The sequence below is a fragment of the Hyperoodon ampullatus genome, assembly GCF_949752795.1.
Source record: "Hyperoodon ampullatus genome assembly, chromosome: 18".
NCBI lineage: Eukaryota > Metazoa > Chordata > Mammalia > Artiodactyla > Ziphiidae > Hyperoodon > Hyperoodon ampullatus.
In genome coordinates, this window is record NC_136931.1 from 30,008,168 (window position 1) to 30,030,000 (window position 21,833).

Genomic DNA, 21,833 nt, shown 5'->3' on the forward strand with positions numbered 1-21,833 from the left:
CAAGCTCTGGGTCTTTCTGTGTGTTAACTAGTACGACCTTTAACTTTTCTGAACTGTCTCCTCAATTCTGAAAGGAGGGCTGTGACCACCCATGTCCCGGGTTGTGGTGAGGATGAAATGAACCAATGTCTGGAATTCTGGAAGTTGTAAAGCTGAAACTAATCAGATCTTATTCTCAAAGCTGCATTTTCTCCCACCTACCCTCTGTGTGAAAATGTTATTAGTGGTAGTACTTTGTTTTTTGTAGTTTATCTTCTCTATCCATTCTCTATCCATTCCAATATATCAGCTATATTTTTATCACTTGATCAAGCTTTATGTTTTATCATTTCTTCTGCTTGTTTTTGAACCCTTATATTGGCTTTCTACCATGTTTTGCTTTATCATTTTAAATTTTACTCTTTTTTCTCCACTTGATATTCTGTGATACCTCATTTGTACTATTATTGTTTTTAATTATAGTTTCCTAACATTAACAAGCTTTCAGTGCTATATTTAAGTCGTTGTACATTTTTTGAGCACCCGGCAAGATGAACAGGACCCTAATTCCCACTCTAAAGAAGATCCATATTTTAACAGGATAGATTGACACAACACACACTAACTATAATTACTCCTATAATGATAGGACTTAAAAGCTTAATTAACTTACTTAAAGTTATATGGGTCACATGACTAGCATTCAGCTCAAGGCCTGTCAGACTTTAAAACCCTTGTTTTCCCCACTAAACCATCCTTCCTGGAGTATGAACACAAGGGATAGGAAATGATTAATTTGGTCGGGGGCTGGGAAAAGCAACCAAAGAGGTTTTATAGAAGAGCTAATACTTGATCTTGACTTTCTGAGGATAAACATGATCTTGCCAATTCCTACTGTTTATTAACTGAACCAGGCACCATGCTAGGTGTTTTATATGCATTCTTTCATTTTACTAACCCTCCCAATTCTAGTCATAAGGAGTTGGGGATCACAAAGATTAAATGACTTGCTCAAGATTTCATGGCTCATTTCCATTCAACAAATACTGCTTAAGCACACTGTTATATGCCAGGCACCACACTAAGCCTTGAAGACATGACAAGGAAGTTCTGCCCTCAAGGAGTTCTTCATGCAGTGGGGAATAAATGTACGATACAGCGAGCTAAGTCCACCAATAAGGGCTACCATCCTTCAAGAACCTACTGTGTACTGGGTACTTGATATAAGGGGTTTTATATGCTGAACTCTTTCAACAATTTCTTGAGGCAAATTCTACCATTTCCCTTTGATAGGTAAAGAATGTGGCTCCGAGAGGTTAAACGATATAGCTAAGCCACACACAAATGGCAGGGTCACAATTTGAAAGAAAAGTAAATATCTGTATAAATAACACCACTTTCAGACTCACATGGACCTGTTTTCAAGCTTGTTAACCATGTTTAAGAAGCCTACGGGCAACAGTGACTCAGAGATGAAGTTTAAGCAAGGGAGTGAAATGACCCAGTCCAAGTTTTTGAGCAGTAACTTTGGTGGCAGGGAGTGGATAACCAAAGAGGAAGAGGCTCGGAGCAGGGAGAACCCCTGGAGGCAACCACAATCACTTTGTGAGTGATGGTAAGACCATGAATAGAGGGAGGGAGGGAGGGTATACAGGCCAGCATGGACCCAACTGGCATTTTTAGGATAAAATGGACAGAAATCATAGGATAATGTGCTATTTGCTATTTTACTTCTCACATTTATTTTATTAACATCCTCTCCAAGAGGACAGTGGCATGCTGCAGAGACAGCACTAGGCCCAGATTGATGCCTTGGCTCTGCTGTGCGATCCTGGAAAAGTCATTTAGCCTTTATAGGCCTCAATTCCCTCTCTTGTCAAAGGAAAAAGTTTGAGTAGATGCCGTCTAAGGTCCTTTCCAACTGGACTTCTAAGTCTATCTTTTTGCTTAGTATCCAGTCATTCTTTAAGATGGAAAAATAAACTAAGCCACCAGAGGTCCCCACATCACTTATATATCCAGAGCAATGAAAAATCTTTGCAAATAAATATTTCTAAAAATTCCCTCCATCCTGTTCTAGTAAAATCTCTTATAGTTGCTTAGGATGAAATCCAAGGAATAAAACTATGTTAAAATCAATGTTCATAAAAACCTAACAAAATAATACAATTAAAGTTTTAAATTGCCATGTAATTCTTCATTAAAATAAGCTAAATGCTCATTTATAATACACTTGATTGGTAGGTCATAAAAGTTCATACTGAAAACCCTAAAAAATAAATTGCTGTTACACTGTTAACCAAACACAATACAATGAACTATGGGTTTGGTTCCTTTTAGTGTAGGGAATATTTTCCATAAAATGATTTTTAATAATGCTCATATTGGCATGGCATTTTATTCTTGAGGAAAATAATTCCCCTGAGAGTTCAAAACAGTTAAAAGCCTGGATTTGATACTCACTGGTTTTGGAGGCCCCCATGCCTCCTGAGAAGCAATTCAATGGAAATTCTAATAAAAAGTCATCTCTCCTTGGATAAGATCTTGCCCTCTATATCACATTTCCAATTTGTACAAAGTCATTCAAGGGTCACAGCATGAACATATCTTTTACTTGGGAAGGAAGATCAGCCAGAGAGAGGGGAACGTGATTGTCATTATCTATTACTGAATGCTAATACACACCTAAATACCCCAGTGACCTCAGGACCACAAGTTATCCTTTCTACCTCTATCTTCTCTCGTTATCCCCAGTATCCACACTGATGGCCCATCTTGATTTCACACCCCTTCATCTGGCCACAGATATTCTTCTCACCTCCACCTTGGCCATGGAAAAAACATGCAATTCTAGTTCCTCCTCTGACAAGTTCTTCCATGAGAGTTTCCCCTCATTACCTATTAGTGTTTACTTCACCCCTAACCTGGTCCCGCAGAGACCGCAAGAAACTGAAGGTCACCCTCAGAAACTATTCATCCCTCTCTACCACCCCCTGCTGACAACATCTGTCTGCCTATCTACACTGGACTTTGAGAATCAGACACTTCTCTATGACCTTTCTGTCACCTAGAATCTGTCACTTCTGCCACAGGCAGGGCACTAATCACATACTCGGTCACCTCTCCTGATCCCGCCTCCCTAATCCTGTTAGACAGTGATGCTAACTGAGAGATGCTAAACAAAGGTACAAAATCTTACTGGCTGAGGCTACTACAAATTCATGTTCAGTTCCTTGGAGCTGCTTGAAAAATTATGTAATTTCCCAAGGTGACCATGCTGCCTCCAAACATAAAAAAATACTTTTTTGTTTCTGCTGTTGAAGATCTTCTTTTATCTTTCTAATCTGTGTAGGTGGACCAAAATATATGATCTCAACACTGGGTCTATTTCTTTAATGTTGATGTGATGGGCGAGGATCAAGTTACTTAAATCGAACCTCACTGCTGCTTGGCAGCCCTCTTCTGTCCCTCTTTGACCTGCTGCCATCATATTTTCCTGTTTCAAACATGTTCCTTGCTTCTCAAGTTGCAATTCCACTTTCGTCTCAATGATACTTCATTTCCAACTTTAGAAAGAAGACAGTGAAGGAGTTCAGGACATGCAACTGCAAAATGTGCCACTTGGGTATATCAATTATTTTGAGCTGTAGGCACTTAAAAACAGCACTGCAGGGAGAGGCTTTCTCTGAACTTCCCTTATCTGCCCAAGACAGATCCTCCAAAAAGAACTCAATTGTCCTAAATGTGCTCCTGGGGAATTTCATCCAACAGGGAAGACTGACTCTCATCAGAGGGGAGGAGACTAGAAGTCAACATCACACCCAGACAAACTTTATCACACACCATCATGTCTCCCATCTGTTCTAAGGGCCCACTGGTCTTTCTTAAAAATCATTTACTCTCCCCTAAGTGGCCTAGGCCCTCCCTCCCCTGCTTCTTTTTTTTTTTAATTTGAAACTTTTATTTCTGCTATAAACTATGTGGAAGCTCTAATTCATCTTGTTTTTAAATTGGAATAAAATTGCTTTACAATGTGCTGGTTTCTGCTGTACAATGAAGTGAATCAGCCATATGTATACCTATATCCCCTCTCTCCTGGACCTCCCTCCCTCCCCATCCCACCCATCTAGATCGTCACAGAGCACCAAGCTGAGCTCCCTGTGCTATATAGCGGGTTCCCACGTATTTACGTCAAAACTAATCTCCCAATTCGTCCCACCCTCTTCTTCCCCGTGTCCGCATGTCCGTTCTCTACGTCTACGTCTCTATTCCTGCCCTACAAATAGGTTCATATGTACCATTTTTCTAGATTCCACATATATGCATTAATATATGATACTTGTTTTTCTCTTTCTGGCTTACTTCACTCTGTATGACAGACTCTAGGTCCATCCACATCTCTACAAATGACCCAATTTCGTTCCTTTTTATGGCTGAGTAATATTCCACTGTATATATGTACCACATCTTCTTTATCCATTCATCTATCATTGGACATTTAGGTTGTTTCCACGTCCTGGCTATTGTAAATAGTGCTGCAATCAACATTGGGGTACATGTGTCCTTTTGAATTATGGTTTTCTCAGGCTATATGCCCAGTAGTGGGATTGCTGGGTCATATGGTAGTTCTATTTTTAGTTTTTTAAGGAACCTCCATACTGTTCTCCATAGTGGCTGTATCCCCTGCTTCTTTTAATATGGTATATAAGCTCTCAAATCTCACTGTTTTGGGTATTCACTTTTTATTCCCTGTGATGCCCTTGTGCATATCATATTAAAACTTAATAAATTTGTATATCTTTTCTGCTGTTAATCTGCCTATTATCAGTTTATTTCACAGACCCAGGAATCAGACCTGGGTGGGTAGAGGGAAGTCTTTCCTCCCTGACAGCATCCTGTGTAAACTTCGTCAATTCCCTTTCCCGTTGCACCTGAGACCGGCTCCACAGCTCCAGCCCCCTCCTCACTGGAGTATCACCTCTTCCCTCACCCTGCTTACTCTGTACCATCCTGACCCAGATGAGGAGGAGACTAACTGGCCTGTCTCCCACACCAGCACCTCTAGTTTGCACTTTTGGTCCCAGAGCCTCCTACCTCTTCTTGGGCCTTAGACTGCACACAAGATAAAGCCCAAATTCCCCTGCCTATTGTTTAAGGCTTTCCATTACCCAGAACCAGTCCTTTACATGAATACTCACTACCAGTGAGACTGGTGTATTCATTTTTTACTAACCACATCAAGCACATTCCTTTCTATTAAATAAGTGATGATGAGAGGGAAAAAGATTGACAAGTGATGACGCTACAGTCAACTTTTTCTTCTTCTAAGGAACAGAAAAGGATTTTAACAGGTGAATCTTAAGAAATGTGCAGTTTTGGGAATTCCCTGGTGGTCCAGTGGTTAGGACTTGGTGCTGTCACTGCTGGGCCTGGGGTTCAATACCTGGTCACGGAACTAGGATCCCACAAGCCGCGCAGTTCAGCCAAAAAAAAAAAAAAGAAAGAAAGAAAGAAAAAGAAGAAGAAAAGTGCAGTTCTAGTTTTGCTCGTGATTCTCCTTTACAGTCTTCAAAAGGAGAAATGCAAAAGAAGAAAGGTTTTATGAACAATGTTTTATGAACATTAGCTCCTTCCTTTTTAAAAGAACAGGAAAATCTAGTTGATAAGGTGAATAAAGGTTAATGCCTAACTCACCACATACTAGCACACAAGCAACCTGATTAAATCCTCACAACCCTATAAAATAGGTATTATTATCCCCCTTTGACCAGTGAGAACACAGGCTTAGAGCGGTTTAAGTAATTTGCTCAAGCAAATACAGGTAAGTACTAGCAGAACTGGAACAAAAACCCCAGCTAACGTTCTTCTTGTAGCACTCTATTTCTCCACTTACAAATTCCAGAATTCTACCAAGTTCCAGAAGAAATTACCTCTGTTAGAACAAGTACATATGGGGTGTGTTGTGTGTGTATGTATGTATGTATTTGTGTGATGGTTTTCTAAAAGGCCCGTTTTAGATTAAAAACTACACATCATTTTAGTGCATTTGTATATTTAAATAAACTATATAAATGTATTTGAAACTTCTCTAAGTAAGTAGCTTTAAGAGATTTAAAAAGTGATATATTTCTATAGGTGTTGATCATAACACTCATTATTATAATCCTTTCCTACATCAGAAATTTTTTAATGAAAAGAAACACCTCTATCACAAGGCAATGAATTACCTACCATTAAGTAATGCCAGCAGCCACTAGAAGCTCACTATAAGCTTTGCCAAGGAATTTTTCCTAAAGCAAAATATGTATGTCTACAGACAAATCATTTTTATGTATCTCTAATATAATGGATGGCTTTAAAGTCAACATATTTTGAATGCAAACTAAGATATAGCCCATGAAAAAGGAAACTGATTGTAGAGTCAATGTGAATGTCATGTTTCCATTCAGAAACTAGCTGTTATCCACAGAGTGCTATATAGTCTGACTTTGCTTACATTCTCTCTCATGAGATAAGCTAGAAGGCTCTTAATTTATGTCATATTTTGGAATGTTCCCTACTAGCTAGCTTATTCCCTATGCCCCTAAGCCATATGCTTATTAAGGAATACTTGTGGAGTAGCTGGCTGATAAAAGTGATCACTAAAAGATGCTTTAAGTACACCCACTATGCCACATTATGATTCAAAGAATAACTTTCAATAGAACCATTCTGTAGACACACATGGCATCATTGTTCAAAGATGCCACAAGACAAATTCCATAGGGCATGAGGTTTGGAACTTGTATTTTTAAGATCCAAGAGTCAAGAAAATAATAACCTTTTCAAAAATAAGTCTTTGTGTTGGGGAAGCAGAGAAGGAGTGGGTAAGGAAATAGTCCTAAATATTATATTCCCTAGATTTTTAGATATCTGATCATTTTGGTAATTAAAGAGATTGATAATCATCATTAATGAGGGGAGACTTGTGAAACTAAAGGATACAGCCTTCAACATACTGAGAAGTCCTTGACTCACAAGAACAAGTGTGTCTAAATGGACATTTTCGTAATAATCCACTCATAGCTCATTTTAAAAACCATAAAGTTAAGGCTATATTCTTGAATAATACATCTTGAATTAGGTTTACCTAATTAATATTCAAGAAGGTCTAAAAACACATGTTAAAAATAATACCTAGGATTTCCATCCATTTTAAGAAAAGGAAAGCAGAGGAGGTGCTTTTGAACAACCAAGACAACTGAAATTGTAGCAACTAAATGTACTGAGACTTCTGACTGAGCTGCATTGGGGCAGCTCAAGCTGGGCCTCCTCTGACGTGGTGGAAAAGCTGGAGCCTCAGAGCTAGTGCCCAGCCCCTGAGAGTCTTGAGCCAAGGTGTGGGTATACTTAGTGCCTGGCAGGCTGCTGGGATACATTTTCCAGTTACATCCCAACAGTGGGGAATTAAAAATATTCAAAAATCATAAAGTAGTTAGGAATCCCCTGGGTGAAAGGTAAACTCATAAATCTCAAATTAAATTACAGTTAAAATAAGAATACCCAGTTTGAAGCCTATAAGTTTCCATCTTCTTACCCTGTACCACAATTCTTATACATCAAATCCCTACCTATTCAGCTTTTTTCAACTGGTTGAAAGCCATTTTGTGTGTGAAGTTATCAAGCAAAGGATATATTCTTTTATTTGCAGAAAATATTATCCAAACAGGTCTGAGAACAGGTTGGAGAATGCAAATATTGTAATTGAAAAGAAAGAAGGACAGCCATGACATGGAAAGGAAATGTGGTAATAGTGGTCAGGGCAAAAGCATGAGGAATTTGCATACCTCTGTTGTAACACAATTTGACCACTGACACGTGTGCTAGACAAAAAAAATGTACAGTTCTATGTGCATTTCCACATCTATTGCTAGATTTCATCTTAGCTAAAGAGGGGTAAATTTAGAGGAAGGAACAGCATATATATATATAAACAGTATATTCCAAATTTGCAAAGAAGATAGTATGGCTGTTTTAAGTATGGGTTTTCTTATTTATTTTTTTTTTTTTAGAGAAAGAAAACAGGGCTTCCCTGGTGGCGCAGTGGTTGAGAGTCCGCCTGCCGATGCAGGGAACGCAGGTTTGTGCCCCGGTCTGGGAAGATCCCACATGCCGCGGAGCGGCTGGGCCCGTGAGCCATGGCCGCTGAGCCTGCGCGTCCGGAGGCTGTGCTCCGCGATGGGAGAGTCCACAACAGTGAGAGGCCCGCGTATCGCAAAAAAAAAAAAAAAAAAAAAAAAAAGAAAGAAAGAAAACAGGGCTAGCTATCTGAGCAGCTTTTCAAGAAGGAAGAGCAGTGCTCAGTTGAAGTACTTAGAAATAATAAGATATTTCTTTCTACCAGGGTTTCCCAAAATGTATTCTATGGAAACTGGCTCTAGGAGGTATCCAGAGAAAAAAGGGGTTCAGTGGTTAAACATTTCAAAGGCACTAGAAGTCTTGAGAAAAGAAATCTGATTCATTTTATTTACCCTGGTATTTCCTAAACTTATTAGGATACAGATTAGTTTTTTTCTCTAGAAACATCTAAGTATATTCCAAGATCTAGTGTTTTCTGGGCACACTGAGAGATACTGAGCTGGTTTTAAAAGTGGGGAGGTGTGGCATATAATTAGTAAACAGGTATTTTCAAGGCAGGCAGGCAGACAACCTTCAAGTCTCAAGAAAAATTTCACTGAAGTTAAATTCACTTTGACATAATCTGCCCTCCTACATCATTTGGTATTGCTGACAACACCTAAATGGCTGAACAACCAAGCTATCCAACAAAATAAAATAGGATTCTTGTGACTTCCATTCCACAGTCCTGTCACCTGGAGCACTGGCCCCCCCGCTCAGAACTCTGAATTACATATGCAAACTTAAGGTTTTCATTACAAAAGCCATGGATGCAATTGGAAAATCCAGGCAAGAGTCTGGAGAACCACTCTTCTGACCCTCTCTCTTCAGAGTCTACCTGAGGGTATCACTAAAGCCAACGAGATTCTGAATTCAGGGGTTCATTATTCCATGTCATTCCTGGAAACTAAGCATAGTTCTTGGAATCAACCTTCAGAGTCTTAAAAATCTGGTCAGAATTTTCAGAACATTCTAATCACTCCTCCAGTGTTACAGCCTGCTACTGTGACTTAAACTGAAAAACTGTCCTGTGAAAGATGATATGAGCTGCCTTCACAGCTCATACAACATGATTTCCTCAGGCTTTCCATGTGCAGATTGATTCCAAAAGTGAGGGTTTCTCACTCTGTACCTCTCCCACAATCTCTCAGCTTTCAGAGAACATACTTCTTCAAGAAGTTGTGGAGTTCTACCAGCTACTGTAGTTCCTTTGGTCAGGATGTGAAGGTATATCATACAACTTGGCAGAGGTCAGCACTAAAAGGATTAAAAGATAGGAACGGGTGATGCAAATCTGGCCAGCCAGGGTGGTGACATGCTGGAAGTTCCCAGAAGTTAGGAAACTGTGTTTCCTAACACAGTTCTAAGGGCTAGGGTTGACAGACTGGGTTTAGGCACACAATTTGCAAAAGACCAGGGTTTATTTTCAAGGTGGCGGATTTAACTTCCAATCTTTCTACATCTGGTCTCTCTAGACTAAAAATTCACAATGAAAGGTAAGGCCAAATCTTAGGCTCCAAGGCTACATTTTGAACCACTTACCTCAACTTCCACCTTTGTGAAGGGCTGGCACCAAGTGAGCACACAAAGTTGAATGCTGAAGAGAAAAAAAGAGAAGGCCATCTTTATGTGGTAATACAAGTACCATCTAATATTACTGAACAATCTTTTCTTTACATACAAGCAACCCTATGTCACTCTTTGTATGTATTCTGCATTTATAAATGCCACACTGTAGCTATAACACTTCTTGGGTTTAGAGAACTATTGTTGATATTCAAAAGTTAAATTGCCGAATGCAATACCAAATATGTATTTGTGGGTCAGAGCTGCAGCTCAGCAGACTAAACCCCAAATTTGAAGTCTTCTTGACAGCTAAGACTCATAGGCCTAGAGAAACTAACCATGGTCACATTTTAAGGTACATTAATGTGTTTATAGAAAAACTGCTGAGTAGAACATTACATTACTAAATTCTTTTCTAATATTAAAAAAAACAACCAGTGGGCCTTTCCTTAAAAGCTGAAACTTTATCATCATTGTCCCAGTTATTAATAAATGTTTTAGCTATGGGGAAATTTTCTGAAAAGTTTCAGATTTCATTGTAAAGCTAGACAAAGGCTTTCTTTAAAGTGGTTATAATCAATCCTCTCAAAGATAATTTTTGAAATGGTTCCTACTTGCAGCTTTCCAGTGTATATTTAGACTCTCTGGATAAGATTTCTACGGGACTTTTATTTCGCCTCACGTAGACGGATGACCCAGAAGTCAGGCAGGGTAAATTAGACTACATGTTTAAGAAAACAACCAACCAAGCTTTTTTTGCTATTAAGAAATTAAAATATGATTTACCTGTAAAAATTGCTTGAAGGGACTTACTTAAGACAAGGAATTTAGGAATCTAAACAAGGAATTTACTTAAAAGAAGGAATTTAGGAAACAGGTTTATTAATTCCATAATTAATTATAAATTGTTAATGTGTCAGTTCTCATATCTTCTGTTTGAAAGGGAAAGAATCTTTTACTATCAACTCCAAGCCACAAAGCCAATCCATATTATCTATCATTAAGTAAATTGTTCTTTAATGATTTAAATTGAGCTTTGGAATTCAATGACTTGAATACATATTTTGTTCTGAAAATTCTGAATGCTGTTAAAGAAAAAAAAAAACAAAACACAAATGAAACCACACACAGGATCTCTTTAAACTTGACTTGTCCACACTACAGACAAACCAAACAACACTTCTTAGACTGACATAAAACAGCTTTTCCAAGGCTTTCCCTTCTTGATGGTTAGTCCCTGAGCCTCCTCTTCCCTAGGACATCTGCTTTGGTGTAAAATCCCGTCCCTAGATCCTGAGTCAGAGTAGTACTTGGAGCCAGGGCAACTGAGAGAACTGATTTAGAAGTAAGAGACATAGTGCTAAATATAACATGAAGATCAGAAGATAAAAGTGTAAACGAGAGGTTACCACACATAAGTGTGATGTGGCACTTGGATAAAACAACGTTGTATCTTTAGAAGATTTTGTGTTTGTTTATAAATCCTAAGAAATCTTTAACTCTGAAAATACTTTTTTTCCTCTCTTTCTTTGCTGAATCCTATTTTTCCCCCTCTGTCACACATTTCTCAGGTTAGAGCTTAGATTAACTCAACCACTCTATTTATCCCTGATCTCCCTTCCAGAAAAGCTTCCTATTTGACCTTCATATCCACCAGCCCAGCTGCAAAACCAAAAAGTCACAATGAACCCAAAGTCACTATCTCTATGAGGACTTAACTTGTAAAGGTCCCAAGGATGACACACCTCTGGAAATATATTATCCCCTCAATTTTCAGGCACTTCTTTTTCTAAAATGCTCTCATGCTACTTGTTTCTCCTACTTTTCCCTTGTATAGAAGCTGAAAACGAGGAATTCGTAATTAGTAATGACAGGAAATATGTATTCTAGCCAAGGGAATAGACTGATTTCCTGTAGGGTTAAAGATAGCATAATGTCTAGATACCTTTTACAATTTATGTTCCTTATTTTTGGTGTTGTTTACTTAACTTCAACTACCAGGGACTGAAGTATAACAGGAACATAAATGTCTCAGGTGTATCAATATTTATTAACACATGTAATTGGCCCATCTATTCTGATTTAAATGTATCATTTCAAAGCAACTTACATACACAAAAAAATGGAGAAAATAAGTATGTTGTAGTTAAAAAAATCTAATTTTCAGAAGTTGTTTGGATTGTCTACAATGTACTTGAAGGCAAACGGTGATTTCTTTTAAATACTTCCAAGTGATCGTCACCTATCCATCAATAATTTGAGCTCTGTGTATAACAGTATCAAAAGGCATTACTTCATAAGTCCTGGGAGAGTCCTCAAATCCAAAATATAAACAGGCTGTCTTTTTAAAATTTTTTTAAGTTTGGGGAAGGTTTATTTATTTTTTTTCTCTTCTGCCACCCAAAGCCAGCCAGGTTCCTTGAGGTGAACATAGAGGGATGTCGACACTCTCCATGCAGGTAAAGGACCAAAGGAGGCACGTAAACAGGCAGGGGAGCTAAACAAAAGAACTTCTTGAGAGAAAGTAAGATTCTACATGTTCTGCTCTTTTTAAAAGGTCTATTTCACTTCAGCTAGCTTAACAGTGAAACTGTATTCTTCTCTTCAACATTTATAGAAACTGCTGATCCCTAGGCTCTTAAAATCCAAGAGTGGAAGTGAAAGCTTGGTTAGCTATTTCCTCAACTCAAATTAGACACATCACAACTATTTCAGACCATATGACTAAACTGCTCTGGACTGTTTAAATGAATACAGTAAAATAAAGATGGAGACACCAGATAATGCTAAATTTGCAATGGGAATGAAACTACAAAACTTAAGCTAAGTAGGATGCAAATGAGATCACTGGAATGTTTCTTAAGAATTGGTAGATAAACACTTGAGACCCATTAGAACATGACAAACAACTAGAATTCTGCATATGGCAGACACTGGGGTTTAATGGGCAAGATAGTTATGCTCTCTACAGAAACTTCTCAGTTACAAGATTTAAGGATCTGATTAGAAATCTTTACTTCTACAAAAACAAGGCTTTTTTTTTTAAAAAAAAAAAAGAAGAACAAATTCTTTTTCTTCACTCGAATAAAATTTATATAAACTAATAATAATATAAGTGACTTACAATGTATATCCTTGCCATGTCCATGTCACAGTATCCTAGAATAACAATAGTATTTAACCTGTTAGTTCAGAGAAAAAATACCAAATAAAACAAAAATTTCATTTTGATACTGAATATACTTTCTTTCTGAATTAAAAGCAATATGCTGAAAAGTAAGACAAGCATAATATTACTGTTAAACAAGAGTCAACTGATCTATAAATTCTTGGATCACATACCTACATGGCAAAGATCTGTCTTCCATATGTAACCACCTATCTTTTTATGAAATTAAGTTGCTTTGAATTTTTAAAAAAACTTGTGCATGCTTAACTATTTTTCTCCTAATATGAACATGTCTGGATAATTAATTGGCTTACAAAAACCAGAATACATCAGTTCTCAAAAAAAAAAAAAGTTTATTTGGGAAAATAAACTACAGTAGTGAGGTAGTGCACAGTGAAAGAATTTGAGTAAATGACAAATGCAAACCCACAGGTAGAAGTACACGGAGTAGAAATTTGATGAATTTTAATTTTTTAACTACAAGTGTCCAAGGTTGAGAAATAAGCCGCTGATAGAAAGTTGAATTAAGAGCTCAATCTTAAATGACATAGATCATTAATAATTACATCCTGCCTTTTAATGTAAATTCTCTAGTAAAGAAAGCTCCTCTCCAAAACAGAACATCCCTCCCCCTGCCAAAAAACCACTTTCTTTAGGAAAATGGTGATGCAGTCAATACCCAGAGAATGACAATGCTCCTCGCTGGGGCAGAAGAGTATTTCCTGATCCCACATGGACTTTCTATAGGATGTTAGGTTCTTTTCAGAGATTTTCTTATTTAAGCTACTTGCCAAGTGTCACACAGCTACTAAGTACTGAGCCCGAAATTAAACACCAAGCCTTTTCCAAATTTATCCTACTACTTCAATCCTTCTCCACCAGTAATGACCATTGAATCAGGAGAAGTTGTTCCTTCTAGGCTTAATGAAAACTACAAATTTATGAGAGTTTTCTGAAGTCCAGTCTAAGACACCCTGAATCTGAGACTTAACCATACCATCACAGTGACTACAGGGTAGAAGCTAAGGAAATATCTTCCTATAGCTTAGTAATAGCAAAAGCAATATGTCAAATTGGTATCAACCAATATGTGCCTATCTTGCAAATTTTTAAAAACTAAATTGTAGCAAGGAGAATGAGTCTACCCATCTGCTCCCACCATTTATCTATTCATCTATTTTATTTATTCAAACAAAAGGGGTCCTAGAGAATTTGTGCTGTTTAGAATGTTGAGATTCTTCCCATAGTAAACTACGATGCTTACCAGCTTGTTTGGGTATCTGAGGAGAACTGGCTGCACTGGAACTCCTGGAATGAAGGCCCCTATAACCACACAGTGAAATTTTATAACATGCTCTTTACATGAACACAAACTTTACAGTGAATTAAAAAATTAATAATAAATGATGTAAATATGTTAAATGTTTTAAGAGCACATATAAACTATGGGTTAAATGTTGGTAAATCCCTAGTGTTAGCCAAAATGACAGATTTTTGAATTCAGAATTATGTAAGCAAAATACTAAATGTTATGCCTAAGTCACCTAAAATATTGCTTATATCTCCATTTGTCTTCATTTGCCAAATACCTATTATCCAACAGGATTAAAAAAACAGTAATGATGAAACCAAGACAAAGAGAAAATAAAGAGAAGAAAATCTAGTTGAAACCAAATGCTTGAACCCTAAACTACCACACTTGCTAGAATTGAGTTCTAACTTTGGCTCTGAGCATTCTAGCAGCCAATACAAAAACATTTTAAAGTATTAATAATTACTATGAAATGACATATGAAATTACAAATTACTATAAAATTCAAAACTTCATAATATTTTTAAAAGGAGTGAACCTTAGAAGGAACTGAAGGTATTTTAATGATAATTGAAGTAGGTTTCCTAACTTGATGACACAGGACCCCAAGTGTCTGTGAGGGTTATCTTTGGAGGAAAAGAAAAATCTGCTAGTGGTTTCTGCTCAACACACACACACACACACACACACACACACACACACACACACACACACACACACACGGGACATTAGTGGTTTCTGCTCAACACACACACACACACACACACACACACACACACACACACACACACACACACACACACACACACACACACACACGGGACATTCCAAGGAAGAAGGGGTTATGATACCAAAAGAGAAAGCAAAGGAGTGAGTTCTGTGGATCCACATCATTCAAAACATTTTATCAGAAAATAAAAAATGCTCCAAGCAAACTGACAAGTTATTTTGTATATTTATTATCAGATCATTGAGAAATCTTCCATACTACTTTGTCACAATACATAATTTAATTGATCTCACCTGGTTTAAAAGTAATCAAACAGGAACGATTAGTACAAGTACCTTCTGGGAAAACTAGTATCTTGGGAGAAAAGGAATAGATTTAATATTTCAGTCTAATTAATAGATTAGCTTTTTACTTGCTTTCTTAAGACTTTGCAAATAGTTGCCAATTTTTATAAAGTGAAAGCTAGAATCTGATTATTCGGTTTTGCTCTAGAAGAAGTGTAGTCTGACCATTAAGATAACTAGAAAATGAATTAAAGCTTTGAAGAGAGAATTCACATAGTAAATGTTTCTTAATGATGATGCTAATGATCTGAATAGGCTTTGAAGATGTAGACCCTGAATCATGGTCAAAGTGTGCATGTTAGGCAATATTACATGCTTTCTTCTACTGCTGTACATCCTTAACCAAATCATTTCCTACTTCTTTGTTTCAGTTTTCCCATTAAATGATATTCCCTCTTACAACATATAGCTTTGGTAAGTACTGAGAAAAAAGGAGGAAATGCCTACAATATGCTTTATGCTTACTTCAATTCATTGACATATGGAATACAATTTAATGTCCTTTTTGGAGGAGGTGTTTTTAGCTTTTAATATACTTCTTTATGTTTTCCACACAAAAGATATGCAGTACAGTTCCTCATTAACTGAACAGCATAGCAGCTTCATTTTTCTGAAGCATTTAGAATTTAGCAATGAGTAAATTGCTAGGCACATAAAACAAAAAAGAAAATCCCTGCACTAACAGCAGTTAGTAATGGGTATTTTATAATAATTACAGAAGGAAAACATTATTAAGCTAAATTGTCACAATAACAAGTTATTTGTAAAATAAAAATTGTGAATAGGCGCAGTTCCATCCTCCAATTAAAAAAAAAACAGGTTTCCTACCCCAAACAGATACAATATCAAATATGATTCATGGAGTGGATATTCTATGAACAATAAATTAATATAAACAATAAATTAATATAGAGTAAATCATAAAATCTCAAGAACTGGATGGGGCATTAAAAGTCATATAGCATCTCTAATGCTTGAATTCTTTTTGCAATATCCCACCCAAGTTGTTGCTTAGCCAATGCCTGAACATTCCAGAAAGAGATTCCAAATCAGACCATTCTAATTCTGGACAGAAAACTTGAGATGAGCAAAATGAACTGAAATCTACCTACTTGTTAACTTTCACCCACAAGTCCTAGATACATTCCTTGGAGCCAAGAGCAAAATCACACCCTTATTCCAAATGTCATTTCTTCCCAGTGACTTTTTAAATCATTCCTTACATGCCTTGGTTTCTAAAACCTCCTGGTTGGTCATATGCCTCTTGGTACTTTAACAACTACAAATCACCATGAGTGGCCAGATCACCTCAGGACCATGAGTTCTGCTAGAGATCACTTGTTTTCACCTGGGCAAAGATAGAGGGGTACTTATCAGAATCACCCATGAGGCTCCATTTATGCAATAAATGTTGCCTCTTCCACACCTTCAAAAAGCATTCCAGGGGAAGGAGGTGGTGGGATGGTAAAATGTGAAAAAGTTCTACATGTGATTCTGATATGCCCCTGAACTAAAAAGACTATCTAAATACACTTCAGATAAACTTAAGATTTTAATCATTTTCAAAATAAACCCACCATATTGTTGAGTATAACTGAGCTTCAGTATCTCATCTTTAAAAGGGTAAATAAATTCAGAGGTAGAGAACTAACATTTTATGACACAAAGTAAAAGCCAGTTCAAAGAGTTTGGAGAATAAAAAAGAATGATACATTTAATTCCACAGAGTATCTCATGGGGAAGAGGACTTTTTAATCCTCACTCATTTATTCTGCTTCTAGACATCTAGCAGAAGGTGTCCCCCAGTATTGGATCTGTGGATCCAAATGAGTATGTATACAAGTGTACAATAAATAAACTTTCAATATATTTAAATAAACATCTACTATGTTTTACCTGGGGCCATTCCCCTCCTGATGTGGCCCGCCTTATTATTTCATTTATTGTGTTTTTTCGAGAATCCGGATCTACACGGGACACCAACACTGGTTGCAGAGCCCGCAATATTCCTTTAAAACAAATGAAAAGTCACAACTAAGTCATTTTGGGGGCTAAAGCTACTACAGCAATGATACCAGATAAATCATAAAACAAATTGTATGGAAAATTAAAATGATAGCAAATCAAAGAGAACAACTTTAAAAAGCCCTCTAATTCAAAGTTTATTAGAACTTAGCTTCCAGTTTCAAAAGGATAGGTGGATATTTAGACCTAAAAATATTTCACTGATTTAACAGAAGTTAGCAGCAGGAATATGAAAAGAAGCAAATGCAGTTTTCTCCCTAAAAGACTTCTTCCTCAATTGACATTAAACATTTGGAATATACTATAAGATTATCTTGTTTTATTTCAGGAATATCCTGCAAACCGATTATGTGAAGTGATAGTACACGTGGGTAGGAGGCAATTATTATTTATCTTACTAAAATTTTCAGCGCAATAGTCTTTTAAGTAGGTAGCTTCCTACCACCTGCAAAATAAACCTCAATTTACCAAAAGACTATTGCTAAACAACTTTTGGGGAAAATGTCATATTACACGAAGCAAGGTAGTTACCTTAAAAAAAAAGAGAGAGAGAGAGAGAGTCTGTTTTTCTTAGATGAATGACAAAGCTGTAAGAACTACTATTATTTCTCCAGAGTACCAAGGCAACATCAGGCAGTTTTCACACGCACTTTCTCACCACTTGATGCTTGGCAATAACCTTGGGACAACTGGTAGCAGTTACTTGGAGACTAATCCCCTGGGGAGAGAGCAAAGCATCTGGTGGGAAAAACATTTCACTTGCTTCATTATTTTTTATGGCAGGAAGCATTAATTGTTCCACATCATAATTTTCAAAGAGTTACACATTTGTCCCTCATGGAGATCTGGGCAATAATGAAGAAAACAGAGAGGAGAAAAGACTTAGTGCATTTATTTATCAGTCTAATACCCTGAAGAGAAATTCACTGAAATAGCATGTAACCAGTGCTTTCACAGACTCTTAGATTAAATTCTCTCTCCAAAAAATCTACCATGTTTGGTATTTAAAAACTTCTTTTTGGCTATATTTAGGAGCAGAAAGAGGTGATGGTGCAGTGACAGAGTTTAGACTTAAAAAGAATGATAAGGGTACAGATAGGGAAGTCTTTAATCTTTTTTCATAAATTCATTCTTGTGATATAGTACCTCATTAAAAGCAAGGAAATATGTTTGAAGTGTTTTATTATTTTAAAGTTTTTAAAAAGCCTACCAATGAACTATACATGATTTTCTAAATTGAAAGCATGAGCATGAAAATATTTTATCTCTGTTATCTTATAAAGTACTTACTGCCAATCAGAGGCACCTGCACATTCTCATATCGAGATACTATAGAAGGTAACCCAGCCACAACACAGGCAATTCCATCAAAGAATGTTGAATGAGGGGCAACAACAAAAATTGGTGCTTCCACAGGACTTGCGATCTTTCCTTTCACGGTAACTATAAATCCCATTGAAAAGAACATGGCACGGCCTAGAAACTTCAAGACTGGCTGAGTAATTTTCCTTTGGAAATAAATACAAAAAAGGACATAATTAGCTTTGCCAACTGCAGCTAACAGCAGGGTTTTACTCTAAAGCACAATGCAAAAACCAAGACAAGCTGGAGCACTTCATTTTAAAACGTGAGCTAAGAAGAATAGCTAACACTTCGGTGGAGCTCTTTCTGCCAGGCACTGTTCTAAGTAATTTATGCATATTAATTTCTTTAATCCTTAGCCCAATTTTATGAAATAGATAGCATTTATTATTATCCCCATTTTACAGACATGAAAACTGAGTCCCAGAGAAGTAATTTTCCCAAGGCCATGTGGCTAATAAGTGGCTCCTTTATTCTGTGACTATAAAGTAATAAGAATGAATCTTCAACATGCATACACCACTGAGAAATCCAAATCAGTACTGTCCTTCAAAGGAGTCACCTTGGAAATCTATATTTGTGTAACAAGGATGCTGCTACCTCCCAAAACACTTTTAGAACCGGCATGTGGAAATTGTCCTCAGAATTATTTTAGGAGTAAAATTTTAAAAGTAAGCCTTATTACCTATATCATTATAGCCCTTAGACATCATCAAGAATCTTAAGAAGTAAATTTACCATCTCACTTCTCTGGAACAGAGAAATTTCAATTCCAGAAATTGAATTGTTTACTCTTTAAAAAGAGTCTGTCATTAAAGATTAGTTAATTCATCAAATTGTGCCAGGAATTGTGTTGGACACACAAGACAAGTAAGGTCCAGTCTCTGTCCTTGATAAACTCAGTTGAGTAGAGAAACAAAAAAATAGCCCTAGAAGTGCAAACACATGACAGACATCTCAGTACGTGAATAAGCATTATAGCTTTGCATGAAAAATGTCTCCCATAAGACATCCAGTGGGAGCTTTAAAAAATGGGCTTCCTATAGAATTCTCTCAAAATTCACATAATAATATAGTGAGGCGCTATTAAGCAACTAACTCCTGAGGAAGTTTCTCTAACTTTAATTTCATGGTAAGGAGAAGTAAGACACAGAAAACCAAAGAACTTTTCCAGAGGGTACAGGGAAATGACCGATCTCTCCTTGCCCTGTAGTTTAGAGTTGAGATCTCTATTTATTTAAAGATAAAGAGCTCATCCCTTCACAGAATCTCCATACCTCCTATTTTTTATTTTTAGTGACATAGCCTGTAAAAACTATATTCCAAAATATCTTATATTCAGAGTCATAATTGTTGATCACTGACTAAACTTTGACAAACTCTTCTTTATCTTGATTTTCCTAATATTTAGACATAGTTATTTCTTACCTCTTCCAACCAGTTATTGGGTGGGTCAGCTTTTCAGGACAGCATGCTGTTGAAATTGCAGTAAATGGCCACGCCAGTAATAAAATTAATGCAAGCAACAGGGCACGAATTGGAAGCAGGATAATTCCAAGAAAGAAAATCTGAAATCAAAGTTGATTAAAAAAACAGATGACATTATTTTAATGCTGTAGTTATCAAACAGAAATACATAAGAGGAAAATCTTATGCTATTCATGCATTCACTCAAAGATGAATTGGGCATTACCCTATACCAGACAAGGATCTAAGCACAAAGAAAATAAGACATTGTACCTGACCTCACAAAGCCTACAAAGCAGCAAAAGAAACAAGGAAGAAAACCAAGTACTACCTGATCTGTATATCAATGAATGTGAATAGGGGCTGCTGGGGGAACTAAGAAAAGGTTTGTTGGACTTAGTAGTCAGGGAAAGCTTCCTGGAGGAGGTGAAGCTGAAACGTCTTGCTTTAAGAAGCAAGCAGAAGCTGGCAAGGTAAGAGGGGGAAATAGCTTTTTGAGAGCTATAAGCAGGATGAATATTAGTAAAGGCATTAGAGTGTGAAGAAGTAAATGTATTATTTTATATACCTGCCAGTCCTTTATAACTAACAATAAGGAGATGGGGGAGGAAATACAAAAAATAATAAAAACTAAATAAGAATGAGAATAAAAACTAAATAAATAAGAACTGCAAATAATACTGAGTGCTTACTACGTACCAGGCACTCTAAGTACTTGGCATGTAGTAACTTATCTGAGTCTTACAACCTTAAGCTGTTTTACATACAAGAAAGGAGTGGCACAGAGGGAATTAAGTTAAACTGCTTAAGATCACACAGTAAGTGGCAGAACCAGGATTTGAAACCAATGTGGTTATAAAGGTCTTGCTCTTAATCCTATCCCATAATGCCTTTCAAGTAAAATAAACTATCCTTATGTATCACAAATTGTCTTCTTTTTTTTTAGCCAATTACACTACTCAAACAGTGCTGCCCTTCTTGGCTCTATTGGCCCGTAATGTGAATCTGAGCATCATCAAATAATTTACGAGAAATGCCAAAAATATTGTAGTTATCAGATCTCTATCAAATTATTTGTGTACATGTGTATGACTGAATTAAAAATTACATACAAGGAAATATACAGATCTTAAATGTGTAATTCAATGAGTTTTGATAAATGTGTACTCTTGTAAACATCACCTCAATCAAGATACAGAACACATCTGCCACTCAGAAAGTTGCCTCATACCTCTTTCAGTCAATCCTTATCCTCTTAGGCAACCAATGCTGGATGTTTATCATCATATATTATTAGTTTTGCATGTTCTTGAGTGTCATATAAATGGAATCATACATTATGCATTCTTGTGTGTCTCACTTCTTCCACTTAACATGTTTTTGAAATTCAACTATGTTGCTTTCGATGTCAGTAAGTCATTCTTTCTGACTGCAGAGTATTATTCCACTATATGACCATATGACAGTCTGTCTATTCTCCTGTTGATGAACATTTGGGCTGTTTCCAGTTGTGGGCTATTATGAATACAGCCACTACAAACATTCTTCTACAAGCCTTTTTGGGAATAGTTGTTTTCATTTCTCTCAGGTAAATACCTAGGAGTGGAATTGCTGGGTCATAGATGTAGTTTAACTTTATAAGAAACTGGCCAAACAATTTTCCAAAGTGGCTGTATCATTTTAAAGTGTCGCTGGTAGTGTATGAGAATTTCAGTTACTGTA

At 36.7% G+C, this 21,833-nt stretch overlaps 1 protein-coding gene across 3 annotated transcripts in view; it reads right to left on the reverse strand.

Annotated features, from left to right (window-relative positions):
- LPCAT2 (lysophosphatidylcholine acyltransferase 2) overlaps positions 1–21,833 on the reverse strand; it is a gene marked incomplete at its 3' end in the record, with an annotated part of 62,891 nt that overhangs the window by 35,752 nt on the left and 5,306 nt on the right. The window contains exons 2-8 of one of the 3 annotated variants that reach the window (XM_079724374.1): positions 20,073–20,212; positions 18,573–18,790; positions 17,154–17,266; positions 15,207–15,267; positions 14,136–14,194; positions 12,827–12,861; positions 9,679–9,733 (exon numbers count right to left, since the gene is read on the reverse strand). In XM_079724374.1, the coding sequence (XP_079580500.1) occupies positions 9,679–9,733; positions 12,827–12,861; positions 14,136–14,194; positions 15,207–15,267; positions 17,154–17,266; positions 18,573–18,790; positions 20,073–20,212 (681 nt within the window). Of the gene's footprint in view, positions 1–9,678; positions 9,734–12,826; positions 12,862–14,135; positions 14,195–15,206; positions 15,268–17,153; positions 17,278–18,568; positions 18,791–20,072; positions 20,213–21,833 lie in introns of all 3 variants that reach the window. The other 2 variants (XM_079724373.1, XM_079724375.1) reach the window with 2 other exon arrangements.